A 21,344-nucleotide genomic window follows, 5' to 3' on the forward strand; every position below is an offset into this window, starting at 1 on the left:
TTTTGAGACGGAGTTTCGCTCGTTACCCAGGTTGGAGTGCAATGGCGCGATCTCGGCTCACCGCAACCTCCGCCTCCTGGGTTCAGGCAATTCTCCTGCCTCAGCCTCCTGAGTAGCTGGGATTACAGGCACGCGCCACCATGCCCAGCTAATTTTTTGTATTTTTTTAGTAGAGACGGGGTTTCACCATGTTGACCGGGATGGTCTCGATCTCTTGACCTCGTGATCCACCCACCTCGGCCTCCCAAAGTGCTGGGATTACAGGCGTGAGCCACCACGCCCAGCCCTATTATTTACTTTTGAGACAGAGTCTCACTCTGTTGCCCAGGTGGGAGTGCACTGGCATAATCTTGGCTCACTGCAACCTCCACCTCCTGGGTTCAAGCAATTCTCCTGCCTCAGCCTCCCAAGTAGCTGAGATTACAGGTATCCACCACCACACCTGGCTAATTTTTGTATTTTTAGTAAAGACAGGGTTTTGCCATGTTGGCCGGGCTGATCTCAAACTCCTGACCTCAGGTGATCCACCCACCTCGGCCTCCCAAAGTGCTGGGATTACAGGCAGGAGCCACCTCACCCAGCCGGTAAAGTACTTTAGAATAGTGCCTGGCATATAGTAAATGCTAAAAAGTTTTAGCTATTGTTATTACCTAATGAGGTTAGGAGTTTTGTCATGCATAACCTGTCAAGTGCCTGGATATATAGTAATAGGCAATTACTGGTAGCTACATTATTATCATTATTTCACTCATCTTGCTCCAAAAAGAGATCGGAATCTACTTGTAAAATAGAACAGCATTTTAAAAAATTAGAAAATTGATTTCAAGGCTTTCTAAGCTCTGGATAGAATTTCTTGTGGCAGTTTAAGTGGCTTCTGATTAGCATTTGGCTTCTGTCAAGGTTTGGTTACAGGAAGAGAATGTAATGATCACACGTAAGTGTAATAAAGATCGTCTTTATTATAGTTACAATTTCTTAATACATTGGCATTTTGGTTTCAAAAAATGTAAATGGGGAAATAAGCTGAGGGAAAAGGTGCCATTATAGTGCAGTGCTCCCAATGCCAGTTCCCAGGCCAGAAGCAACTAAAAGCTGCTATGGATGTCAGGGGGCTCCACCCCAGAGATTGACCCAAAATCCAAAATGTCTAGCTTGGGAAGGAGACTACGCATCTGCATTTTTCAAATGACTCCCAAGTATCTTTTTTTTTTTTTTTTTTTTTGAGACGGAGTCTCACTCTGTCACCCAGGCTGGAGTGCAGTGGTGTGATCTTGGCTCTGCAACCTCCACCTCCCAGGTTCAAGTGATTCTCCTGCCTCAGCCTCTTGAGTAGCTGGGACTATAGGCGCCCACAACCATACCTGGCTAACATTTGTATTTTTAGTAGAAATGGGGTTTCACCATGTTGGCCAGGCCAGTCTTGAACTCTCGACCTCGTGATCCTCCTGCTTCGGCCCCCGCAAAGTGCTGGGAATACAGGCGTGGGCCACTGTGCCCAGCCCCCTAAATGTTTTTTTATTGCTGATTTGTTCTTTAAGCCAGCACATAATGAAGGCTCGCACCTTGCACTTTTTTGTCTCTTTTCATCTAGGCCAGCCCCAGTGCCTTCTGTCCCCATAGTTTTGATATTTTGAGGGGCCAGGCTGGTTGTTTTGTAGAACTGTCCCACATTCTGGATTTATCTGATGGTTTCCTTATGGTGTTATTTACCTTGGTCTTCTGTTAGCTGATCGTCTCAGAAATTATTAGTTAGGTCAAACAGCTTGATGAGTTCAGGTTAATCATTTCTGGCAAGAGCACTTCAGAGGTGATGCCGGGTACGTCATGTGGCATCACAAGGCACATCCTGTGAGTGTCTCACGGTTAGTGCTGCCGAGTTTGACTGTGGGTTACAGTGGTGGCTACCAGATCTCTCCATGATAAAAGCTACATCTCCCCTTTGCAATTAATTTTTTTGTAAGGTAATGTGTTGGCTGCGTCCAGATTATACATTTTCCTGTCATCCTTTTATCTAATTGTTTTGATACTAGTTTTGATTACTGCCTATTTTATTAGACTTACAAAACAGCAAATGTCTAATTCTGTTGTTTCTTCTGCATTTATTAGCTGAGATTCTTCTGTAAAGATGAGCTTTCTCTCATCATCTGGGGCTACTCGGGAGTGCTGATAGCTGTATTTTTATTTTTTTGAGACAGAGTCTCACTGTGTCACCCAGGCTGGAGTACAGTGGCACTATCTCGGCTCACTGCAATCTCTGTCTCCTGGGTTCGAGTGATTCTCCTTCTCAGATCCTGAGTAGCTGTGATTACAGGTGCCCACCACACCTGGATAATTTTTGTGTTTTTAGTAGAGACGGGGTTTTGCCATGTTGACCAGGCTGGTCAACATGAGGTCATGATCACTCCTGACCTCATGATCACTCCTGACCCACCTCAGCCTCCCAAAGTTCTGGGATTATAGGCATAGCCACTGCACCCGGTGATAGCCGTATTACTATTATTATTTTGAGATGGAGTTTTGCTCTTGTTGCCCAGGCTGGATGCAATGGTCCCTTGGGCTCACTGCAAGCTCCGCCTCCTGGGTTCAAGCGATTCTCCTTCCTCAGCCTCCTGAATAGCTGGGATTACAGGTGCCTGCCACCATGCCCAGCTAATTGTTTTGTATTTTTAGTGAAGACAGGGTTTCGCCATGTTGGCCAGGCTTGTCTCAAACTCCTGACTTCAGGTGATCTGCCAGCTTTAGCCTCCCAAAGTGCTGGGATTACAGATGTGACCACTGTGCCCGGCTGATAGCTGTATTTTTAACAAGCTCCAAATAATTCTGATGTTTATATAGATTCTGATCAGGATCCTTCAGTGGCACAGAAGACACCTCCAACTAGCTCCAGGTTGCTGGCAAGGCACAGGGAGCTCTCCTGGAGCCCAGCTGAGGGCAGGACGTACAGCTTGGCCTGATAGGAACTGAGAGTTGTAAGGGAGCTCCTCTCTTGGACCTTTCTTTCTGCCTTCCTCTGCATATTTGCTACTTCATTCTCTCCACAGACTGTCTTATTTAAGGTTCTTAATTTCTGCTCCCCCATAACCTGCGTTCACATGAGGCTCTAGGCAGGCTCCAAGCCTCTTACCTGAGTGGCATAACTCTAATTCCCTGTGCAGAGAATCTGATTGGCTCAGCTCAGGAAGCTGTGCACCAGCGGCGGCCTGTGCAGTGGAGCCACACACAGTCCAGCAGGGGCTGGGGGCAGCTTAGGAGGACAGTGTGGTAGAGGGGTGCTGGTGGGGCATGGCTAGGATTCTTCCATTCCTTTGGGCTAGCAATCCCTGGAGCTCTGTGACTCTAGGTACTGACTCAGAGGTGGGCTTTCCATTTCTCAGCTCAGAAATGTCTTTTTGACCAGGTGCCTCAGAAATTAATTCCACCCGTCTCTGCCCTGGGTCCCGCTGGGCTAAGGATTCCAACACCACTGACTGAATAGGCCTTGTCTCCTCTTCTTGCCCACAGCCTGCTGTGGATGTGCCCCGATATGTGGGCATCCAGCTCCTGGTAGAGGGCTCCACCATCAAGAAGCCCATGGTGATGTGTCATCGGCGGATGGGGGTCCGCCCAGCACTCCCCCTGCTGACCCAGCGAAGCTCTGGGGAAGGCAAGGACTCGGGGACCCCTACCCACAGGTCAGCTTCTAGGAAAGATGCTGGGGCCAGGAGCCTGGAGCACAGTGAGAAGCCGGACTCCACTGCCACCACTTCAGACCCCGGAAAGGGGAAGAAAGGCAAGGCAAAAAGTACCACAGCCCTGGTCTGCCCCAATCTCAGGGAATGGGATCCCCCCAGCACCAGGTTGGGGTACACTTTCACCATGACCTTTTCTAGTGGGGACAGGCAACCCCCACCCCTTGAACAGATTGCCACTGAGTCCGAAAAACCCCCAGGCCCTGGGTAAGACCATTCCCCCAAAACACCCGAGTGTCCCAAGGCGATTTATTCCTGCTCCGTAGGCTCCTTCTAACCACCTGGATTGGCCTTCCCACCAAAGAGCCACCAGTAGCAAGTAAAAGCCACTGCTCACAAAGTATTCTTTAAAAATACACAGCTAAATTAGCTGGGCGTGGTGGCGTGAGCCTGTGGTCCCAGCTACTTGGGGGGCTAAGGTGGGAGGATCACTTGAGCCTGGGGAGTTTCAGGTTACAGTGAGTTATGATCACACCACTGCACTCCAGTCTGGGAGACAGAGTGAGATGCTGTATTCAAACAAACAAACAAACAAAAAGCACTTTGGGAGGCTGAGGCAGGTGGATCACCTGAGGTCAGAAGTTCGAGACCAGCCTGGGCAACATGGTGAAACCCCACCTCTACTAAAGAATACAAAAACTAGCCAGCTATAATCCCAGCTACTCCAGCACTTAACAGTTTGCCCCGTGTTGCTACCTAACCAGCTCCTTTAGGCCTCACACCAGCCTAGCAAGGTAGGTGCTATTATCCCCATTTTCCAGCTGAGGTATCAGGAAGTTGGAAGTTGCCCAAGGTTGCACAGCTCAGAAGGGGCAGAGCTGGGATGCAGACCCAGGTCTGTTGGACTCTGCCCTGTGTTCTTCTCACTGCCTCTGGAGGAGGAACTGGAAGGGCTCCATCTGCCCTTACCCCACCCCCTCCACATCCCCCTGTCCTCCACACACACCGTTTAGGGCAGCTGGGCCACCTTGGGGCCTCCCCAGGCCCTCACAGTTTCTCTTGCTCCCACAGCCCCTCACCACTTCCCCAGCCTCCACACCAAGGCCCAGCTGCCTTCTCCCCAAGTACTCCAACACCAGGGCCAGGTCCTCAGACGACAGCACAGCAAGCTGGTGGGCACTAAGGCCCTGTCGATCACAGGCAAGACCTTGAGGACTCTACCCACGGCCAAGGTCTTCATTTCCCTCCCACCTAACCTTGATTTCAAGGTGGCATCCAGCATCCTGAAGCTAAGAAAGGTGGGCCTCGAACTGTGACTCACACCCAGTGGGCAGTGCTGAGCACAGGGTCAGGGCTGGAGGGCACAGGCGGAGTGCAGCTCCCAGGCTGGCTGGCACCCCAAGGGAAGAGCTTGTCTCCCTCAGAAGCCTCTTCCTCAACAGACTCTTGATCATCTCCCTATTGTCCCCTCCTTTCACATCGAGGCTCCTGCTCCCCTGTGCCTCTGAGGCCACCACCTGGAAGTGCATTGTTGCCTCTGCCCTTTGAAGTTGGAACAATTCCTACCACCTGTAAGAAAGTCAAGGCCAAAGGCAAGTTCAAGGCCAGACTGTGACAAACCTAGGGCTGAGGCCTGCTCTGTGCAGAGGCTGAGCCCCCTGAAACCCCTGCCCCTTGTTGGTACATTCCAGAGGTACGGGGGCCTGGGGGATATGAAGCTAGGGAAGCCCCTTCTTCGATTCCCCACTGCCCTTGTCCTGGATCAAACATGAAATAAAAAGAAACAAGTGGAGTGTTTGGGGCTTGGCTCCATTGCTGTTGGAGGGTCAAGAGTGGGTGGGGCAAGGCCCTATATCCCAGGGTCCACAACAAGAGCCAGAGGCCATCAGCAGCTCGTCCAAGCTGTGAGGCCCAAAATTCCCACCTAGGGACAGATATGGGGCTTCCTATTGAGGGATTCCTCCAGCATCTCGGATCCAGGGGTGGGGAGCATGAGGCTTCACTTCACAGATGAAGAAACTGAGTCTGAAAGAGGAGACATGGCTTGCCCAAGATCACATGGCAGTCAGCAGAGGGCAGGGACACACTGCCTGAACTGCCGACCACTGGGAGATCCCCAACCCTGGAGAATAAGCCGGGCTGGCAAAATGACACCTGGCGGGCATAGGAACGTTAATGCCATGAGATGGGAAAGAGTGGACCTTGCCTAAACCTCAGCCCTTCTGCAGAGTGAGTGGGTCTATCCCTTCCTCAGCAAGGGGCCAAGGTCACCTAAAAAGGAAATATCCACAAGCTACACCCACCTGAAGAAAAGTGTGGCACTGCCTAGTTGTGGGTTGAACTGTGGTCCCCCTAAAAGAGATGTCTACCTGGACCCTGTGAATGTGACCTTATGTAGGAATTTTCCTACGTAACGGTGGCTCATGCCTGTTACCCCAACACTTTGAGAGGCCAAGGCAGGAGGATTGCTTAAGCCCACAAGTTTGAGACCACTCTGGGCAACATGGTGAAACCATTTCTACAGAAAACTAGCTGGGCGTGGTGGCACGCACCTGTAGTCCTGGCTACTCAGGAGGCCGGGATGGGAGGATTACCTGAGCCCGTGAAGATCAAAACTGGTGAGCCATGATCACACCACTGCACTCTGAACCTGGGAGACAGAGTGAAACCCTGTATCAAAAAAAAAGTCTTTGCAGATGTAAATAAGTTTTAAGATCTTAGATGAGATAATCCCAATGACTAGTGTGGTGTTTACATTCAATGACAAGTGTCTTTATAAGAAAGCATAAGGGCCAGTGGCTCACTCCTGTGATCCAAGCATTTTGGGAGGCTGAAGTGGGTGCAACACCTGAGGTCAGGTGTTGGAGACCAGCCTGGCCAACATGGCAAAACCCTGTCTCTAGTAAAAATACAAAAATTAACTGGGCCTGGGGACATTTGCCTGAGGCTGAGGCAGGAGAACTGCTTGAACCCAGAGGGTGGAGGTTGCAATGAGCTGAGATCTCACCACTTCACACCAGCCTGGGTGACAGAGTGAGACTCCATCTCAAAAAAAAAAAAAAAAAAAAAAAAAAAGCCGCGTATGGTGGCACATGCCTGTAATCCCAGCAGAACTGCTTGAACCCAGGAGGCAGAGGTTGCAGTGACTGGAGCTGCACTCCACCCTGGGCAACAAAGACTCTGACACACACTCACACACTCACTCACACACACACACAGATAAGGAGGCTGAGGTGGGAGAGTTGAGGCCAGGGCAACAGAGTCTGACGCGCGTATAAAAACACACACACACACACACACACACACACACACACACACACACACAGGAGGCTCAGGTGGGAGAACTGCTTCAGGCCAGGAGTTGGAGGCCAGGGCAAAACACACACACACACACACACACACACACACACACACACACACACACACGCTGAGGCCGAGGCCAGGAGTTGGAGACTAGTCTGTCTGGGCAACATACCGAGACCCTACTTTAAAAAATAAAAGAGTAAGAAGGCTGGGCACAGTGGCTCGTGCCTGTAATCCCAGCATGTTTTGGCGAGGGCGGGGAGGAGGGGCAAGGCAGGTGGATTGCTTGAGGCCAGGAGTTCAAGACCAGCCTAGTCAACATAGCAAGACCCCATCTCAAATTTTGTTTTATTTTGAGACAGGGTTTCAGTCTGTCACCCAGGCTGGAGTGCAGTGGCAAGATCTTGGCTCATTCAACATCCACCTCCCAAGCTCACATGATCCACCCACCTCAGTCTCGCAAGCAGCTGGGACTACAGGCATGTGTCACCATACCTGGCTCATTTTTTTGCATATTTTGTAGAGACAAGGTTTTGCCATTTTACCCAGGTTATCTTGGAATCCTGGGTTCAAGTGACCTGCCCACCTCAGCCTCCCAAAGTGATGGGATTACATGGGGGCATGAGCCACGGAGCCTGGCCCCCATCTCTACACATTTTTTTTTGAGATGGAGTTTGACTCTTGTTGCCTAGCCTGGAGTGCAATGGTGCAATCTTGGCTCACTGCAACCTCCACTTTCCAGGTTCAAACGATTCTCCTGCCTCAGCCTCTTGAGTAGCTGGGATTACAGGCATGGGCCACTACGCACGGCTAAGTTTTGTATTTTTAGTAGAGACGGGGTTTCTCCAGGTTAGTCAGGCTGGTCTCGAACTCCCAACCTCAGGTGATCCGCCTGCCTTGGCCTCCCAAACTGCTGGGATTACAGGCGTGAGCCACCATGCCCAGCCTTTTTTTTGAAATGGAGTCTTACTCTGTTGCCCAGGCTGGAGTGCAATGGCATGATCTTGGCTCACTGCAACCTCCACCTCCTGGGTTCAAGAAATTCTCCTGTCTCAACCTCCTGAGTAGATGGGAATACAGGTGTGTGCCACCATGCCTGGCTAATTTTTGTACTTTTAGCAGAGAAGGGGTTTCATCATGTTGGCCAGGCTGCTCTCGAACTCCTGACCTTGAGATCCACCTCCTCAGCCTCCCAAAATGCCGGGATTACAGGTGTGAGCCACCATGCCCAGCCTACAATTTTTAAAAGGATTAGCTGGGTGTGGTATGTGTGCTTGTAGTCCCAGCTACTCAGGTGAGGCAGGAGTTCAAGGCTGTAGTGAGCTATGCTTGCACCACTACACTCCAGCCTGGGTGACAGAGTGAGACCCTGTCTTAAAAAAAAAGAAAAAAAAAGGTCAGAAGAGCAGACAGACATGAGGAGAAAGCCACGTGAAGATGGAAGCAGGCAGGGCACAGTGGTTTAGGTCTCTAATCCCAGTACTTTGGGAGGCAAAGGTGGGCGGATCTCTTGGGGTCAGGAGTTCAAGACCAGGCTGGCCAACATGGTGAAACCCCGTCTCTATTAGAAAAACAAAAATTAGCTGGGGCTGGGGGTGTACACCTGTAATCCCAGCTACTCGGGAGGCTGAGGCAGGAGAATCGCTTGAACCTGGGAGGTGGAGGTTGCATGAGCCGAGATTGTGCCATTGCACTCCAGCCTGGGCAATAAGAGCAAGACTCTTGTCTCAAAAAATAAAATTTAAAAAAGAAAGAAAAATGGAAGCAGAGATTGGTGTGATGCAGCCACAAGCCAAGGGACACCTGGAGCCATCCGAGAATCTGGAAAGGATTCTAACCCTCAAGCCTTCAGAGTGACATCGTGCTGGGACTTCTGGTCTTTGGAACCAATAGACTATTAACACATTTGTTGTTTTAAGCCACTCAGGCTGTGTTAATGTGTTAATGGCAGCTCTAGCAAACGAACACACCAGGCCAGACACTCTAATCTGGAAATCCTTGTGTAACTGCACCAGGAGCAGCATGTGGTAACAGCCAAATGACCTAACTGGTCTATTCCAACTCTGGAATTCAAACCACATGACTTTACAATTAGGAGCAAGAGCAAATCATGAAAGAATATGTACAGTGTGGTTCCTTCCAGAAACTTCAAAACCAGGCAAAATGAAATACATTAGTTAGGGATGCATGTATATGCAGTAAACTTGAAAAGCAAGTAATTCTCCCAAACCAGGGCAGTCATTTCCAACCTCGACTGAACAGGAGAACCCCTTTAGGTAGGATTTTTTTTTTTTTTTTTTTTTTTTTTTTTAGACAGAGTGAGACTCTGTCTCACTCTGTTGCCCAGGCTGGAGTGCAGTGGTGTGATCTTGGTTCACTGCAACCTCCGCCTCCCAAGTTTAAGCAATTCTCCTGCCTCAGCTTCCCTAGTAGCTGGGACTACAGGTGCATGCCACCACGCCCAGCTAATTTTTTGTATTTTTAGCTGAGATGGGGTTTCACCATATTAGCCAGGATGGTCTTCATCTTCTGACCTTGTGATCCACCCGCTTGGCTTCTCAAAGTGCTGGGATTACAGGCGTGAACCACCGTGCCTGGCCACAGGTAGTTTTTAAAAGATCAGTGGCCGGGTAGCCACCCCAGGCCAATTAAACCAGAATCTCTGCAGTGCAGAATTGGGGATTGAAGCTTCCTGAGGGGTTGGGGGAGGGAGATTCTAATACAGGGCCAGGGTTGATAATTGCTGCTCTACACGAAAAGGAGAGGGTGCCTGTATTTCATGCCCCAAGGGGGGTACTATGGGTACTACTTTATAATTTTATCTCCCTATTCACAAGTGCCACATCTGTGGACCCAACCAACCACAGATGAAAAAATAAATAAAAAATTATACAACAAAAAATACAAATGAAAACAATACAGTATAACAACTGTTTATATATTTACATTGCATTAGGTGTTATAAGTAATACAGAAATTATTTAAAGGAGGATGTATGTAGACTATATGTAAACACTGGGCCATTTTTTACAAGTGATTTGAGCATCCACAGATTTTGGTTATCAGATTTTGTTATCCAAAGGGGATCCTGGAACCAATCCTCTATGGTCACTGAGGGGATGATGGTGTTTTTTTTGTTTTTTTTTTTTTCTTTGAGATGGAGTTTCATTCTTGTCACCCAGGCTGGAGTACAGTGGCACAATCTTGGCTCACTGCAACCTCCGTCTCCTGGATACAAGGGATTCTCCTGCCTCAGCCTCCTGAGTAGCTGGGATTACAGATGTCCACCACCATGCTGGGCTAATTTTTGTATTTTTAGTAGAAACGGGGTTTCACCATGTTGGCCAGGCTGATCTCAAACTCCTGACCTCAGGTGATCTGTCCACCTCGGCCTCCCAAATTGTTGGGATTACAGGCATGAGCCACTACGCCCAGCCTGTGTTTTCTTTTGAGACAGGGTCTCACTCTGTTGCCCAGGATGGAGGGCAGATCACAGCTCACTGCAGCCCCAATCTTCTGGGCTCAGGTGATCCTCCCACCTCAGCCTCCCAGGTAGCTGGGACTGCAGGTGTACACCACTATGTCTAATTTTTTGTAGAGACAAGTTTTCCCATGTTGTCCAAGCTGGTCTTGAATTGCTGGGCTCAACTGGTCCTCCCATCTTGGCCTCCCAAAGTGCTGTGATTACAGGCATGAACCCACACTCCATGATGGTATTCTTTAAATCACAGAAATGTTTTAGGCATGCTTTGATGTTTGCTGTATTTCACAATTTTTTATTTTTATTTTTGAGATGGAGTCTCACTATGTCATCCAGGCTGGAGCGCAGTGGTGCAATCTTGTCTCACTGCAGCCTCCGTCTCCTGGGTTCAAGCAATTCTCCTACCTCAGCCTCTCAAGTAGCTAGGATTACAGGTGCCTGTCACCACGCCCAGCTAATTTTTGCATTTTTAGTAGAGACAAGGTTTCATCATGTTGGCCAGGCTGGTCTCAAACTCCTGACCTCGTGATCCACCCACCTCAGCCTCCCAAAGTGTTGGGATTACAAGAGTGAGCCATCATGCCTGGCCCTATTTCATAATTTTTTAAAGAAAAAGATCTGACATCTCCACTTATGAGGTTCCTAGAACAGTCAGCTTCATAGAGACAGAAGCAGAATGGTGGCTAACAGGGGCTGGGGGGAGGGGGAACTAGCTACACAGCTAAGGTCTGGAGATGCTGCCCATGCTTACCTCTCCCTCTACCTCCCAGAAAGCAGGAGGCAGGTGGGCTGGAGTACCTGTGTTTGGGGCTTGGTGCTCTCAGCTGACGGCAGAAATCGCTGGCCCAGGACAGTGCCCATGCGGGCAGAGTACATGTGGTCCTCAAGCAGAGGGCAGAGCTGTAGTACCATGTGCACCTGCAGTTGACTGGAGAACGCTGAACAAGAGAAGTGCCAGGAGAGACAGTGGGCAGCTGCTCTTTCTGTCTGACCAGTACCGCGCCTCCCCTTGTCCTTTGGAAACACCACCCCCTTTTCTCAGACCACATGGTTTCAGTGAGGTTGGTACTATGGCTCCTGCATCCAGAAAGGGACACACAACAGGTCAGGACGATCACAGCTGTCAATCTGCCTGGCTGTGGGATCCACTCATGATGAGATGCAACCCTAATTGTTGAAGCCACCGGGCATAAGGCCTGCTCTTTGCTGCTGGGGTGCTGGCCTGGAGCTGCCTCCTCCCAGCTGGGCCTGTCACATACACCTCTGGGGACCATTACATGCTCCCCAGGCTGCTGTTGATATCACCACTGTCTCCCCAGCCCCTCGCCTCCCTGAGCCAAATCCATCTTTTTTTTTTTTTTTTAGATGGAGTTTCACTCTGTCTCCCAGGCTTGAGTGTAATGGAGCAACCTTGGCACCTTGGCTCACTGCAACCTCCATCTCCTGGGTTCAAGTGATTCTCCTACCTCAGCCTCCCAAGTAGCTAGGACTATAGGCACATGCTACCACACCCAGCTAATTTTTGTATTTTTAGTAAGAGACAGGGTTTCACTATGTTAGCCAGGCTGGTCTCGAACTCCTGACCTCAAGTTATCTGTCTGCCTTGGCCTACCAAAGTGCTGGCATTACAGCTGCTGCGCCTGGCTCCAGTGCAGTGGTGTGATCTCAGCTCACTGCAACCTCTGCTGCCTGGGTTCAATCAATTCTCCTGCCTCAGCCTCCTGAGGAGCTGGGATTACAGGGGCCTGCCACCACGCCTGGCTAGTTTTTGTAGTTTTTAGTAGAGATGGGGTTTCACCATCTTGACGAGGCTGGTCTTGAACTCCTGAACCTGTGATCCACCGGCTTCAGCCTCCCAAATCAAGTGCAGTTTTAAAGGCTGGCTGGTGCGCCAGACCTACCTGTCAGCGGCTGCAGCTGGACCAGGGCACAGCCAGAGCCTGTGGCCAACACAGGAAAGTGGCTGAGAGTCTTCTTGACACCTTCCACGATGTCCTTTCAGGATGGGGTCTTCACCAGAACTGACTGGTGCCAGCCAAGAGGGAACAAGCATTACACAGGCCTGGCAGCTATACCCAGACCCTCCCTGCCCCCAACAGCAGAACTCTGGACAGGGCCACAGTATAGGCAGTGGCCACTTGCCTGTTTTAGGGGACAGGAGAGCCAGCTATCCCAAATCCATACCCCTGACTCCTCTCCATAGGGGTACTATATCTAGAAGCATCCTTCCTCTTCCCTGCCCAGACCCGGACTCACAAGATTGACCCCATCAATGTGTTCCAGTTTCAGGGCGGTCTGGATCTTCCCTCAGAAGTAGCTGGGATCCCATTAGTGACAGCACTGAGAAAGGGGCAGGAGGAGATCACATCATGGCTTGCTGGGACCTCCCCACCACCCTAGGAACCTCCCAGCACCTCTCACCAGTAGGTGGCTGTGGGCCTCTGGGCTCTCGGTGCATGAATGAAGAACTTCTGGAGGCGACTAGTCATCTGGGGACAGCTGGAGAGGAGTACAAGCCCAGAGGTCTCCCTGGAGTAAGGAGACAAATCACACAAGTTAAAGTCCCTTAGACTCACCCACTAAAAAGTAGGCTCTTAGGAAGCAACACTGACCTGCTTCAGGCCAAACACTAACAACAGGACTATCACCTAGACCACCTCCTGAGAAACAAGTAAGGTTTCCCTTGTTTGATATGATAACAAGACTATGTAGTTTAATGTGGTTCTCATTTTGCCCCAGCCCCCAGGGAGCTCAGAGCCAATATCATAACGATTTCCACCATGTGCCAGAACTCTTCTAGAAATTCTGCATATATTAGCTGTATGGACCTCACCTAACAGTAGAGGAAAGCAAAATCCAAGACACAGCTTTTAGGAAGGTCTAGAAAGTGCCTGATCTGGCCAGGCACAGTAGTGGCTCAGACCTGTAATCCCAGCACTTTGGGAGGTCGAGGCTGGTGGATTGCTTGAGCTCAGGAGGTTGAGACTATCCTGGCAACATGGCAAACCCCCGTCATGTTGCCACCATAGCCAGCTAAAAAATAGAAATTAGCTAGCTGTGGTGGCACCCACCTGTAATCCCAGCTACTCAGGAGGCCGAGGTGGGAGGATGGCTTCGGCCTGGGAGGCAGAGGTTGCAGTGAGCTGAGATGGCAGTACTGCACTCCAGCCTGGGTTACAGAGTGACAGCCTGGAAAGAAAAGAAAAGAAAGAAAAGGGAAGGGAAGGGAGGGGCGGGGAGGGGAGAGGAGGATGTGTTTGGTGATGGTTCCCAACTCTGTGAACGTTCTAAAATGTACTAAAAAACCCTGAACTGTATGCTTTAGGTGTGTGAATTGCATGGTATGTGAATGACCTCGACACAGATGTGATTAAAAACAACAGAAATCAGCTAGAGGTGCATGGTGGCTGCCCTTAGACTAGGCCAGTGTGCTCGTTTGCCACAGTCTCCACCTCCCCCTGTTACTCCCCGACACTGCACCTTGGAGCCAGGTCCATTTAGCACAGCATTTCCAACTGTGTTCCTCACACCCTGCTGCTTCCCCTCACTGACTTTACACCTATCCTGCCCTAGAAGAAGTTAATTTAGTGACAGTCTATGTGAAGACAGTCAGTAGGTGCAAAAAGCCAAAGAAAGGTGCCCTGGCTGTGTTTCTGAAAGGAGACTCTGGGACATTGTCACTGCAAAGGTGAACTGTGACTTTGGCCTTTCCTGAAGCCAGGAAGTTTCCCGCTGCTGCGAGCCTGCGAGGGCTACCTCCATGAACCACGCAAAGCCAAGAGCAAGCCCGAGTATCAGGATGGCAGGAGACCCACGGTCAGGGCACCTCTAGCCCACCCACAGCGCTGCACCATCTGAGTCCCCACCACACACCAAGCACCAAATCAACCCAGGCCTCGCTGGGTCCGGGGAAAGTCTCCGAAGCTGGCCTGATTGCAACACTCCTCAATCACGCGGAACCACCCCTTTTAACAGAGGAAAGCAGGTCTTGGGCTCATAGCAGCTCAAAGGCTACAGCACAGCAGTGGTTTAATGACATGCTGGGGTGGGTGTCACTGCCATTGTTGTATCAAAACAATGAGCTTTGGGCTGCCTTGGGTTGATGACTTAGAGAGGGTTTATTACACTTTCATTAGTAAGAGCTCCCTTCTAAAGTAAGTTCTGTATTTGTGATTGCACCATAACCCATTGTGCAGATATGCAGACGTGTCTGATAGTGTTTGTTTTTTACTCTTTTCATTCTATTCTTCCCTATATTTTTGAAAGAACAAAGACATTCTGACCATCCAAACACTCTGATTAGAGAAGAATGGCAAAAGTACAAATGACGACATAAAAATAATCAGCCAGCCTCCCTATCAACATGGGGAAATAGAAAAAGTGAGAATAGAGTAAGATAGTGGAAAACAGAACACTAAATTCTTCCATGCCAAGAGCACAGATAAGCCAACACTTGCAAGAACAGGGAGAGGGTCAAGAAATCAACCTGGGGAAACAGAGAAAGGTGCAACCTCTTTAGAAGCAATTTTCTTTATTGTTGTTAGAGTGCTGCTTATGTAATAACATTTTAATTTTAATGAAAAGATTGACAGAAAGGAAACCATTAGGGAACAGTGTGGGTAGTTTGTGGACATGGAATGAAAATCATAAAGGTAGCCTGGGTGTGGAGGGTCACACCGGTAATGCCAGCACTTTCAGAGGCCAGGGCCAGTGGATCCCTTGAGCCCAGGAGTTTGAGACCAGCCTGGGCAACATGGCGAGACCCCGTCTCTACAAAAAATACAAAAATTAGCTGAGTGTGGTGTTGTGCGCAGCTGGGTGGTGGTAGTCACAGCTACTCCAGAGGCTGAGTTGAGAGCATCACTTAAGTTCAGGAGGTCAAGGCTGCAGTAGCTAAGATCCTGCCACTGCACTCCAGCCCAGGCAACAGAGTGAGACCCTGTCTCGAAAATAAAAAAAAATCACAAAGGTAGCATGAAAATGACTAAAGTCGCAGAATAAATCAGAGATTCTAACAGTTTTGCTACTTATAGCTGATGAGATTAAGTGACAGCTTTTAAAATACCAATCAATGAACATCACGATGGCCCAGATGAAGAATGAAAATCATTCTGGGGAACCAATGACCCAAACTTACCATGGTGATGGCCCTGGTTTCCTGGTAGGCCATCTTGATGTCGTCTGCAGCACTGGTATTGAGGAAGAAGTCACCCGAGTCTTTCCAGAGGGGGAGCTCCACCTGCAGGAGGCAGATTCAGGGAGAGCTGGGCTGTGTGTTGGAGGGGGAGGAGGTCCCCCGGTGGTCTTACCCAGGCAGCCGGCAGGGCAAGGGCTGTATCTGGAAGCCAAGATGGTCGTAGATGGTCACCTCTTCCAGGCTCACCCTCACGTCCTCTACCAGCATGAGCTCTGTGGCGGCCGATGAAGGCACTGGAGGGTCACGCTGAAGGGCAAGAACATCAGATGCATGAGGCCATGGAACACCTGCAGGCCAATACCAGTTCATCCTGCAGGCCACCCTTCAAGAAGAGCATGCCCAGAAGACCCAGGGCCTGGCCTTGCTCCCAGCCACAAGCCCTGATAAACCCCTGGTGCTCCTCAGCCCAGTAGGATGGCCAAGGCCTCTTTGAGGCCTCCCATCAGCCCCCCAAGGTGGAGTGAGTTGCCAGCTCCTCCACTCCAGACCCAGAAGTGGGTTGGCAGCAGTCCCGCTTAGATGCCTCCCCACCCTACGAGGCCCCAGTGGTTGGTGACTCACACACACCCTGCCCTTCAAGACCTCACAGCAAAGGGCCAGCTTCAGAGCATGTGGCAGACATGACTCCGGGCAGGGACAGGAAGGCTGCTGCTGGCCAGGAGAGGCAGTGGGGATGGGTCTCCTGGAAGAGTGGCCAAGCCTGGCTCACAAGAGAACAGGGATAGCCTTCATCCCCTAGGGCGACACACGACCCACAGAGCTCTGCTTCCTGCCTCATGTCACACAAGGGAGCCACCCAGATCTGAGGCCCCTGGAGAGTCCTGTGTTTGAGCATCTCCTCGGGGCCACAGTTGTTCCAGGCACTCAGGGTGCAGCAGCTGCCCACAGGGAGAGGCGACTCCAATGTATGGATGGAAGAGCAGGAGTAGGCCAAGAGCGGTGGCTCCCACCTGGAATCCCAGCACTTTGGGAAGCCAAGGTGGGATGATCACTTGAGCCCAGGGGTTCAAGACCAGCCTGGCCAACATGGCAAAATCCCGTCTCCACTAAAAATACAAAAAATGAGCTGGGCGTGGTGGTGCACACCTGTAATCCCACATACTCAGGAAGCTGAGTTAGGAGAATCGCCTGAACCAAGGCAGTGGAGGTTGCAGTGAGCTGAGATCATGCCATTGTACTCTAGCCTGGGTGACGGAGTGAGACTCTGTCTTGGAAAAAAAAAAAAAAAAAAAGAAAAAAGTGCAGAATCCTGGGGGGAACATGTCAGGGTGTTCATGCAGAAGGCCATGACGCCCCCCATTCCCGACCAAGGGATTCCTGGTGCCAGTGAGGGCTGAGCCAAGAGGGACAGGCACAGGTGTGCCCCTTCAGGGGCCATCTCTCTCCAGACCAGCCTCATCAGTGCTGCCCTCGTGGGCCGCAGTCTCTCCCAAAGCTTGCTCCCCAGGAGGCAATAGAAGCACCTCATCCTGGCATTTAGCAACCATGGGAATCCAGCCCCACTTTCTCCTTCCCGCCTGTGCCTGCTGCCTCCACCTAAATGTAGAAAGACCTAAATTTCCTAGTGGCCGTGCCCTCTGTGGGGTGGCTGTCATCCATGCAGGGCTATTCCTGGGGAGCCCTTCCCTTCCCCACCTCCAGTGCACCTACAGGGCCCCTACTATTAGTAGCAGCATCTCTGCCTGGGGTCCCCGAGAGGCTGGGGTGGGAGAGAGGCAGTCCAGCAGGCAGAAATCCATGTCCCCAGATGGTGGGAAGTGTGTGTGAGGTGTATGTGTGTGCACGTGCGTGTGTGTGTGTGTGTGTGTGTGGTAGAGGTTTCTGCACCATGGCAGAAGGAAAGCAGAAGCAGTCCTGGGATCCAGGGCAGAAGAGGCTCCTCTGTGTCCAGGACTCAGGGACGCTCCCCAGAGTGCTAGATATCGCAGCTGGGACTGAAGGGACAGGAGGGCACCCAGTGCAGGAGAGTAAGCGGGGGAATCCAGGCAGTGGGGACTGTGTGTACAAAACATGATGGCCTGTCACACAGGGTGGTCTGTAAGGCAGGGCCATGGGGAGAACAGGCTGCCCAGGCGAGCCCTGGTGGACGAGGAGGAGGGCTTCTCCTTGAAGGTCTCAGGGCCAGCAGGTGGGTGGTGTAGGCCAGAGGTGGCTTTTCCTTGGATCCCTCTGGGAGCCTGAAAGGAGGGGCGTGGGTGGGGGAGGCTGGAGGCAGCGAGGCTGGCGAGGAGGTGGAGTTCAGTTGAGCCCACTCCCAGGTCAGGAGCGGAGTCAGGGTCTCAGGGCTGTGGCCCAGTGAGGGGCTCAGAACTATTCCACAGCCCCGGCCCTGGAATACAGGCTCAGCCTCTGTCCTGGGACTCGAGCGCTCCCAACCTGGCCCCAGTCACTCGTTCAGACTAGCGCATCCCTCCAGAGAGCCACCCTCTGTCATCCTGGGCCTTTGCAGAGGCTACCCTCCTGCCCTTGTCTCTACTCACTTAGGCGACCCCTCCTCACACCGCAGGGCTCAGCACACTGGCCTCCAGAAAGCCCCGCTTCCTCCCTCACCAGTGCTGACCTGCGGCCCAGGCCACTCTTCTCTGGCCCCCGCTTCACCTGGTGCTCCTCATGCTGAAGGAGCTTTATGGCTGGGGGGCCTTCCTGATGAGGTTATGGGTTTGTGGAGGGTAGGCTATCTCTGTTTCCTCTGTGTCCATTACATAATCTCAACCACATGAGGAAGGAAAAACCCTACAAGGAGAGGAAAATATTCTCTCCCTTCTCAATGGTTGAGACCAACCATTCAGAGATGAAAGAAAAGGAACTGAATATTTTGCATGTAGACATTAGGAGATCTTCAAAATCCAAAAGCTATTTCCGATTTTGAAATTACAAATGACTGAAAACCACCATGGCACCTGTAAGCCTATGTAACAAACCTGCACAATCTATACATGTACCCCAGAAGTTAAGAGTATAATAAAAAAATTATAGAAAAAGAAACTACAAATGAAAATGCTGTTGAAGTGTTGTACCAGTTTAAGTAGCTAGGAAACTAAATATGAATCTCTATAACCCATCTAGACAAAAGCACTTTTCTTTTTAAAAGAGGAAGATGTTTTGGGGACCAAAAGTGAGAAAACCTCTGTAAATGATCCCCAGCCATGACTGGCTCATGCTCAGAACTCTGAATGATCCCCAGCCGTGATTGGCCCCTGCTTTGCTCTGATGTCATCAAAAGCCTTTGTGATGGAATCACAGGGCCTATATAAGGCTCTGGCTGGGTCATGGTTTTTGGTCTGAGATATCCCTGGAAGCTTCTTTGGTGACCTGTGGATTCAGACCAGCGATTGCCGAGTGGTGTGGTGTGTGTGCGTGTGTGTGTGTGCGCGCGCGTGCGTGTGTGTGTGTTGTATCTGTGTGTGTTTCTGTGTAGGGGGGTTGGGTGTGGGGGGTGTTTGGGGTGGGGGAGGGTTTCTGTGGGAGGGGGGTTGGTGTTTTTCTAGTTAGCATTGTTAGTGTAGTTAGTATAGTTAGTATCGTTGCTTAGTATTTTAGCGTACTTTGGTATAGTCAGTATTGTTACTTAATATTTTAGCATAGTTAGTATAGTCAGTATTGTTGCTTAGTATTTAGTTGTGTAGTTAGTGTAGAGAGGCATCAGGCACCATGGGGCAGATACTGGCCCACAACCGAACTTATCAGGGGCTACAGCATTACCAAATGCTGGAACTCATTGGCCGTGGTGCCTTCGGCGAGGTGAAGCTGGCCCACCACTTGCTCACTGGGACCCAGGTGGCCGTGAAAACCACCCGCAAAACTGGCACCTGCGTCGCCATTAACCAGACAGAGCTGACTATTCTAAAATCTGTGCACCATCCCAATATCATAGAATTGTTTCAAATAATTGATACCACAGATGTATGCCATTTAATAATGGAGTATGCATCAGGAGGAGACCTGCACCAGTGGCTGTACCGCAACCACGTGACAGAGGAGGAGGCCCGGGCCATGTTCCAGCAGATGCTGTCGGCCATGGAGTACTGCCACGCAAGAAGAATAGCACACAGGGACCTGAAGCCGAAAAACATCCTGTTAGACGGTCAAAGAAATGTAAAAATTGCTGACTTCGGTTTAGCAACAACTTATGATGAGGGGCAGTGGCTGACAACATATTGTGGCACCTCCTTCTACATGGCCCCAGAAGTCATCCTGGGCCAGGGCTACCAATGCCCCGCCATGGATGTTTGGAGCCTAGGCGTCACTTTGTACCAGATGGTGTCCAGGGATCTGCCCTTCTTCTCAAAGAGTCGTAGGGTCCTCATAGAAAAAATTCAATCTGGAAGGTACGTTTGTCCGGCCTCCTTTTCAAAAGGCCTTGAAAGTCTAATGAAAAAAATGTTAATATCAGATCCCAGGGAGAGGCCCACAGTCCACGAAATTCTGAAGGACGCGTGGGTCAACAACGGCCAGCAGTTGCCTCTGGCAACTCATGAAGAGCAAATCCTACAACAGCCAAACCCTGAAACAATCCAGCTCTTGGTGGCCATGGGATTCAGGGCTGAGAAAGTCTCCAAGGCAATTAAAGAAAACTTATATAATTATCCCATGGCCACCTACCTCATTATTGATAGAATAAGAAAGCGAGCCACTAACAGACTACGGTCCCTTGCTCCTGGGGATCCCACCTGTTCTCCATCCACTAAAGTTTCCAGTTCACCTGCCAGCCCTCAAGTTTCCAGTTCACCTCCTGGCCCGCAAGTTTCCAGTTCATCTGCCGGCCCGCAAGATTCCAGTTCACCTTCCAGCCCCCAAGTTTCCAGTTCACCTGCCGGCCCGCAAGTTTCCAGTTCATCTGCCGGCCCGCAAGTTTCCAGTTCACCTGCCGGCCCGCAAGATTCCAGTTCACCTTCCGGCCTGCAAGTTTCCAGTTCACCTGCCAGCCCGCAAGTTTCCAGTTCACCTGCCGGCCTGAAGAGGAAGGCAGAGAGTTTTAATCCAGACCCCCAGCATGCCCCCATGGCCTCCTCGACCATCAAGAGCTCCATCAGCAATTGTGGAGATTTAGAAACTTTGGCTCAGCAAGGCCTCCAGCATGACCCCGTGGCCGCCTCCATTGGGAGCTCCATCGGCAGTGGTGGAGATTTACAAACCTTGGCTCAGCAAGCCCTTCAGTGTGACCGTGTGGCCTCCTCCACTGGGAGCTCCATTGGCAGTGATGGGGATTTAGAAACCTCATCTCACCAAGCCCTCCAGCCTGATCGCGTGGCCTCCTCCATCGAGAGCTCCATCGGCAGTGGTGGGGATTTAGAAACCTCGTCTCACCAAGCCCTCCAGAGTGACCGTGTGGCCTCCTCCATTGGGAGCTCCATCGGCAGTGGTGGGGATTTAGAAACCTCATCTCACCAAGCCCTCCAGCGTGACCGCGTGGCCTCCTCCATCGGGAGCTCCATCGGCAGTGGTGGGGATTTAGAAAGCTCGTCTCACCAAGCCCTCCAAGCCCTCCAGCCTGACCGCATGGCCTCCTCCATCAGGAGCTCCATCGGCAGTGGTGGGGATTTAGAAACCTCATCTCACCAAGCCCTCCAGCGTGACCGCGTGGCCTCCTCCATCGGAGGCTCCATTGGCAGTGGTGGGGATTTAGAAACCTCGCCTCACCAAGTCCTCCAAGCCCTCCAGCCTGACCGCGTGGCCTTCTCCATCGGGAGCTCCA

General features: G+C 51.0%; 2 protein-coding genes across 8 annotated transcripts in view; one reads left to right on the top strand and one right to left on the bottom strand.

The window, feature by feature from the left end:
• The window catches only part of TTLL3 (tubulin tyrosine ligase like 3), a 27,110-nt gene extending 21,650 nt beyond the window's left edge, over positions 1-5,460 (top strand). For 6 of the 7 annotated variants that reach the window (XM_064361976.1, XM_012471599.3, XM_012471609.3 and 3 more), the window contains 2 exons: positions 3,502-3,769; positions 4,740-5,460. In XM_064361976.1, coding sequence (XP_064218046.1) covers positions 3,502-3,769; positions 4,740-4,984 — 513 coding nt within the window. In that variant the 3' untranslated portion in view covers positions 4,985-5,460. The remainder of the gene's footprint in view (positions 1-3,501; positions 3,770-4,739) is intronic. The other variant, XM_064361978.1, reaches the window with a different exon arrangement.
• On the bottom strand, positions 4,720-21,189 carry LOC135268874 (nuclear pore membrane glycoprotein 210-like). Its single transcript, XM_064361980.1, has 8 exons — positions 19,546-21,189; positions 15,762-16,331; positions 15,590-15,641; positions 13,524-13,641; positions 12,874-12,981; positions 12,709-12,792; positions 12,354-12,477; positions 4,720-6,318 (listed from the first exon to the last, which is right to left on the bottom strand). Exons 2-4 carry the CDS (start codon positions 15,956-15,958, stop codon positions 13,627-13,629), a joined length of 264 nt encoding a protein of 87 aa, XP_064218050.1. The 5' UTR covers positions 15,959-16,331; positions 19,546-21,189; the 3' UTR covers positions 4,720-6,318; positions 12,354-12,477; positions 12,709-12,792; positions 12,874-12,981; positions 13,524-13,626.
• Between the last annotated feature and the right edge of the window lie 155 nt (positions 21,190-21,344).

Source organism: Aotus nancymaae, unplaced genomic scaffold, assembly GCF_030222135.1.
Source record: "Aotus nancymaae isolate 86718 unplaced genomic scaffold, 86718_ANA_hifiasm-v0.15.2.pri h1tg000046l, whole genome shotgun sequence".
NCBI classification, from domain to species: Eukaryota; Metazoa; Chordata; class Mammalia; order Primates; family Aotidae; genus Aotus; species Aotus nancymaae.

Bases quoted from the DNA above. Each gene is read 5' to 3' on its own strand.
- LOC135268874 (XM_064361980.1), bottom strand. From the start codon at position 15,958: ATGAACTGGTATTGGCCTGCAGGTGTTCCATGGCCTCATGCATCTGAT. The intron at 15,642-15,761 runs GTAAGACCACCG...CCTCAATACCAG, and splicing joins TTGCCCTGCCGGCTGCCTGG to TGCTGCAGACGACATCAAGA.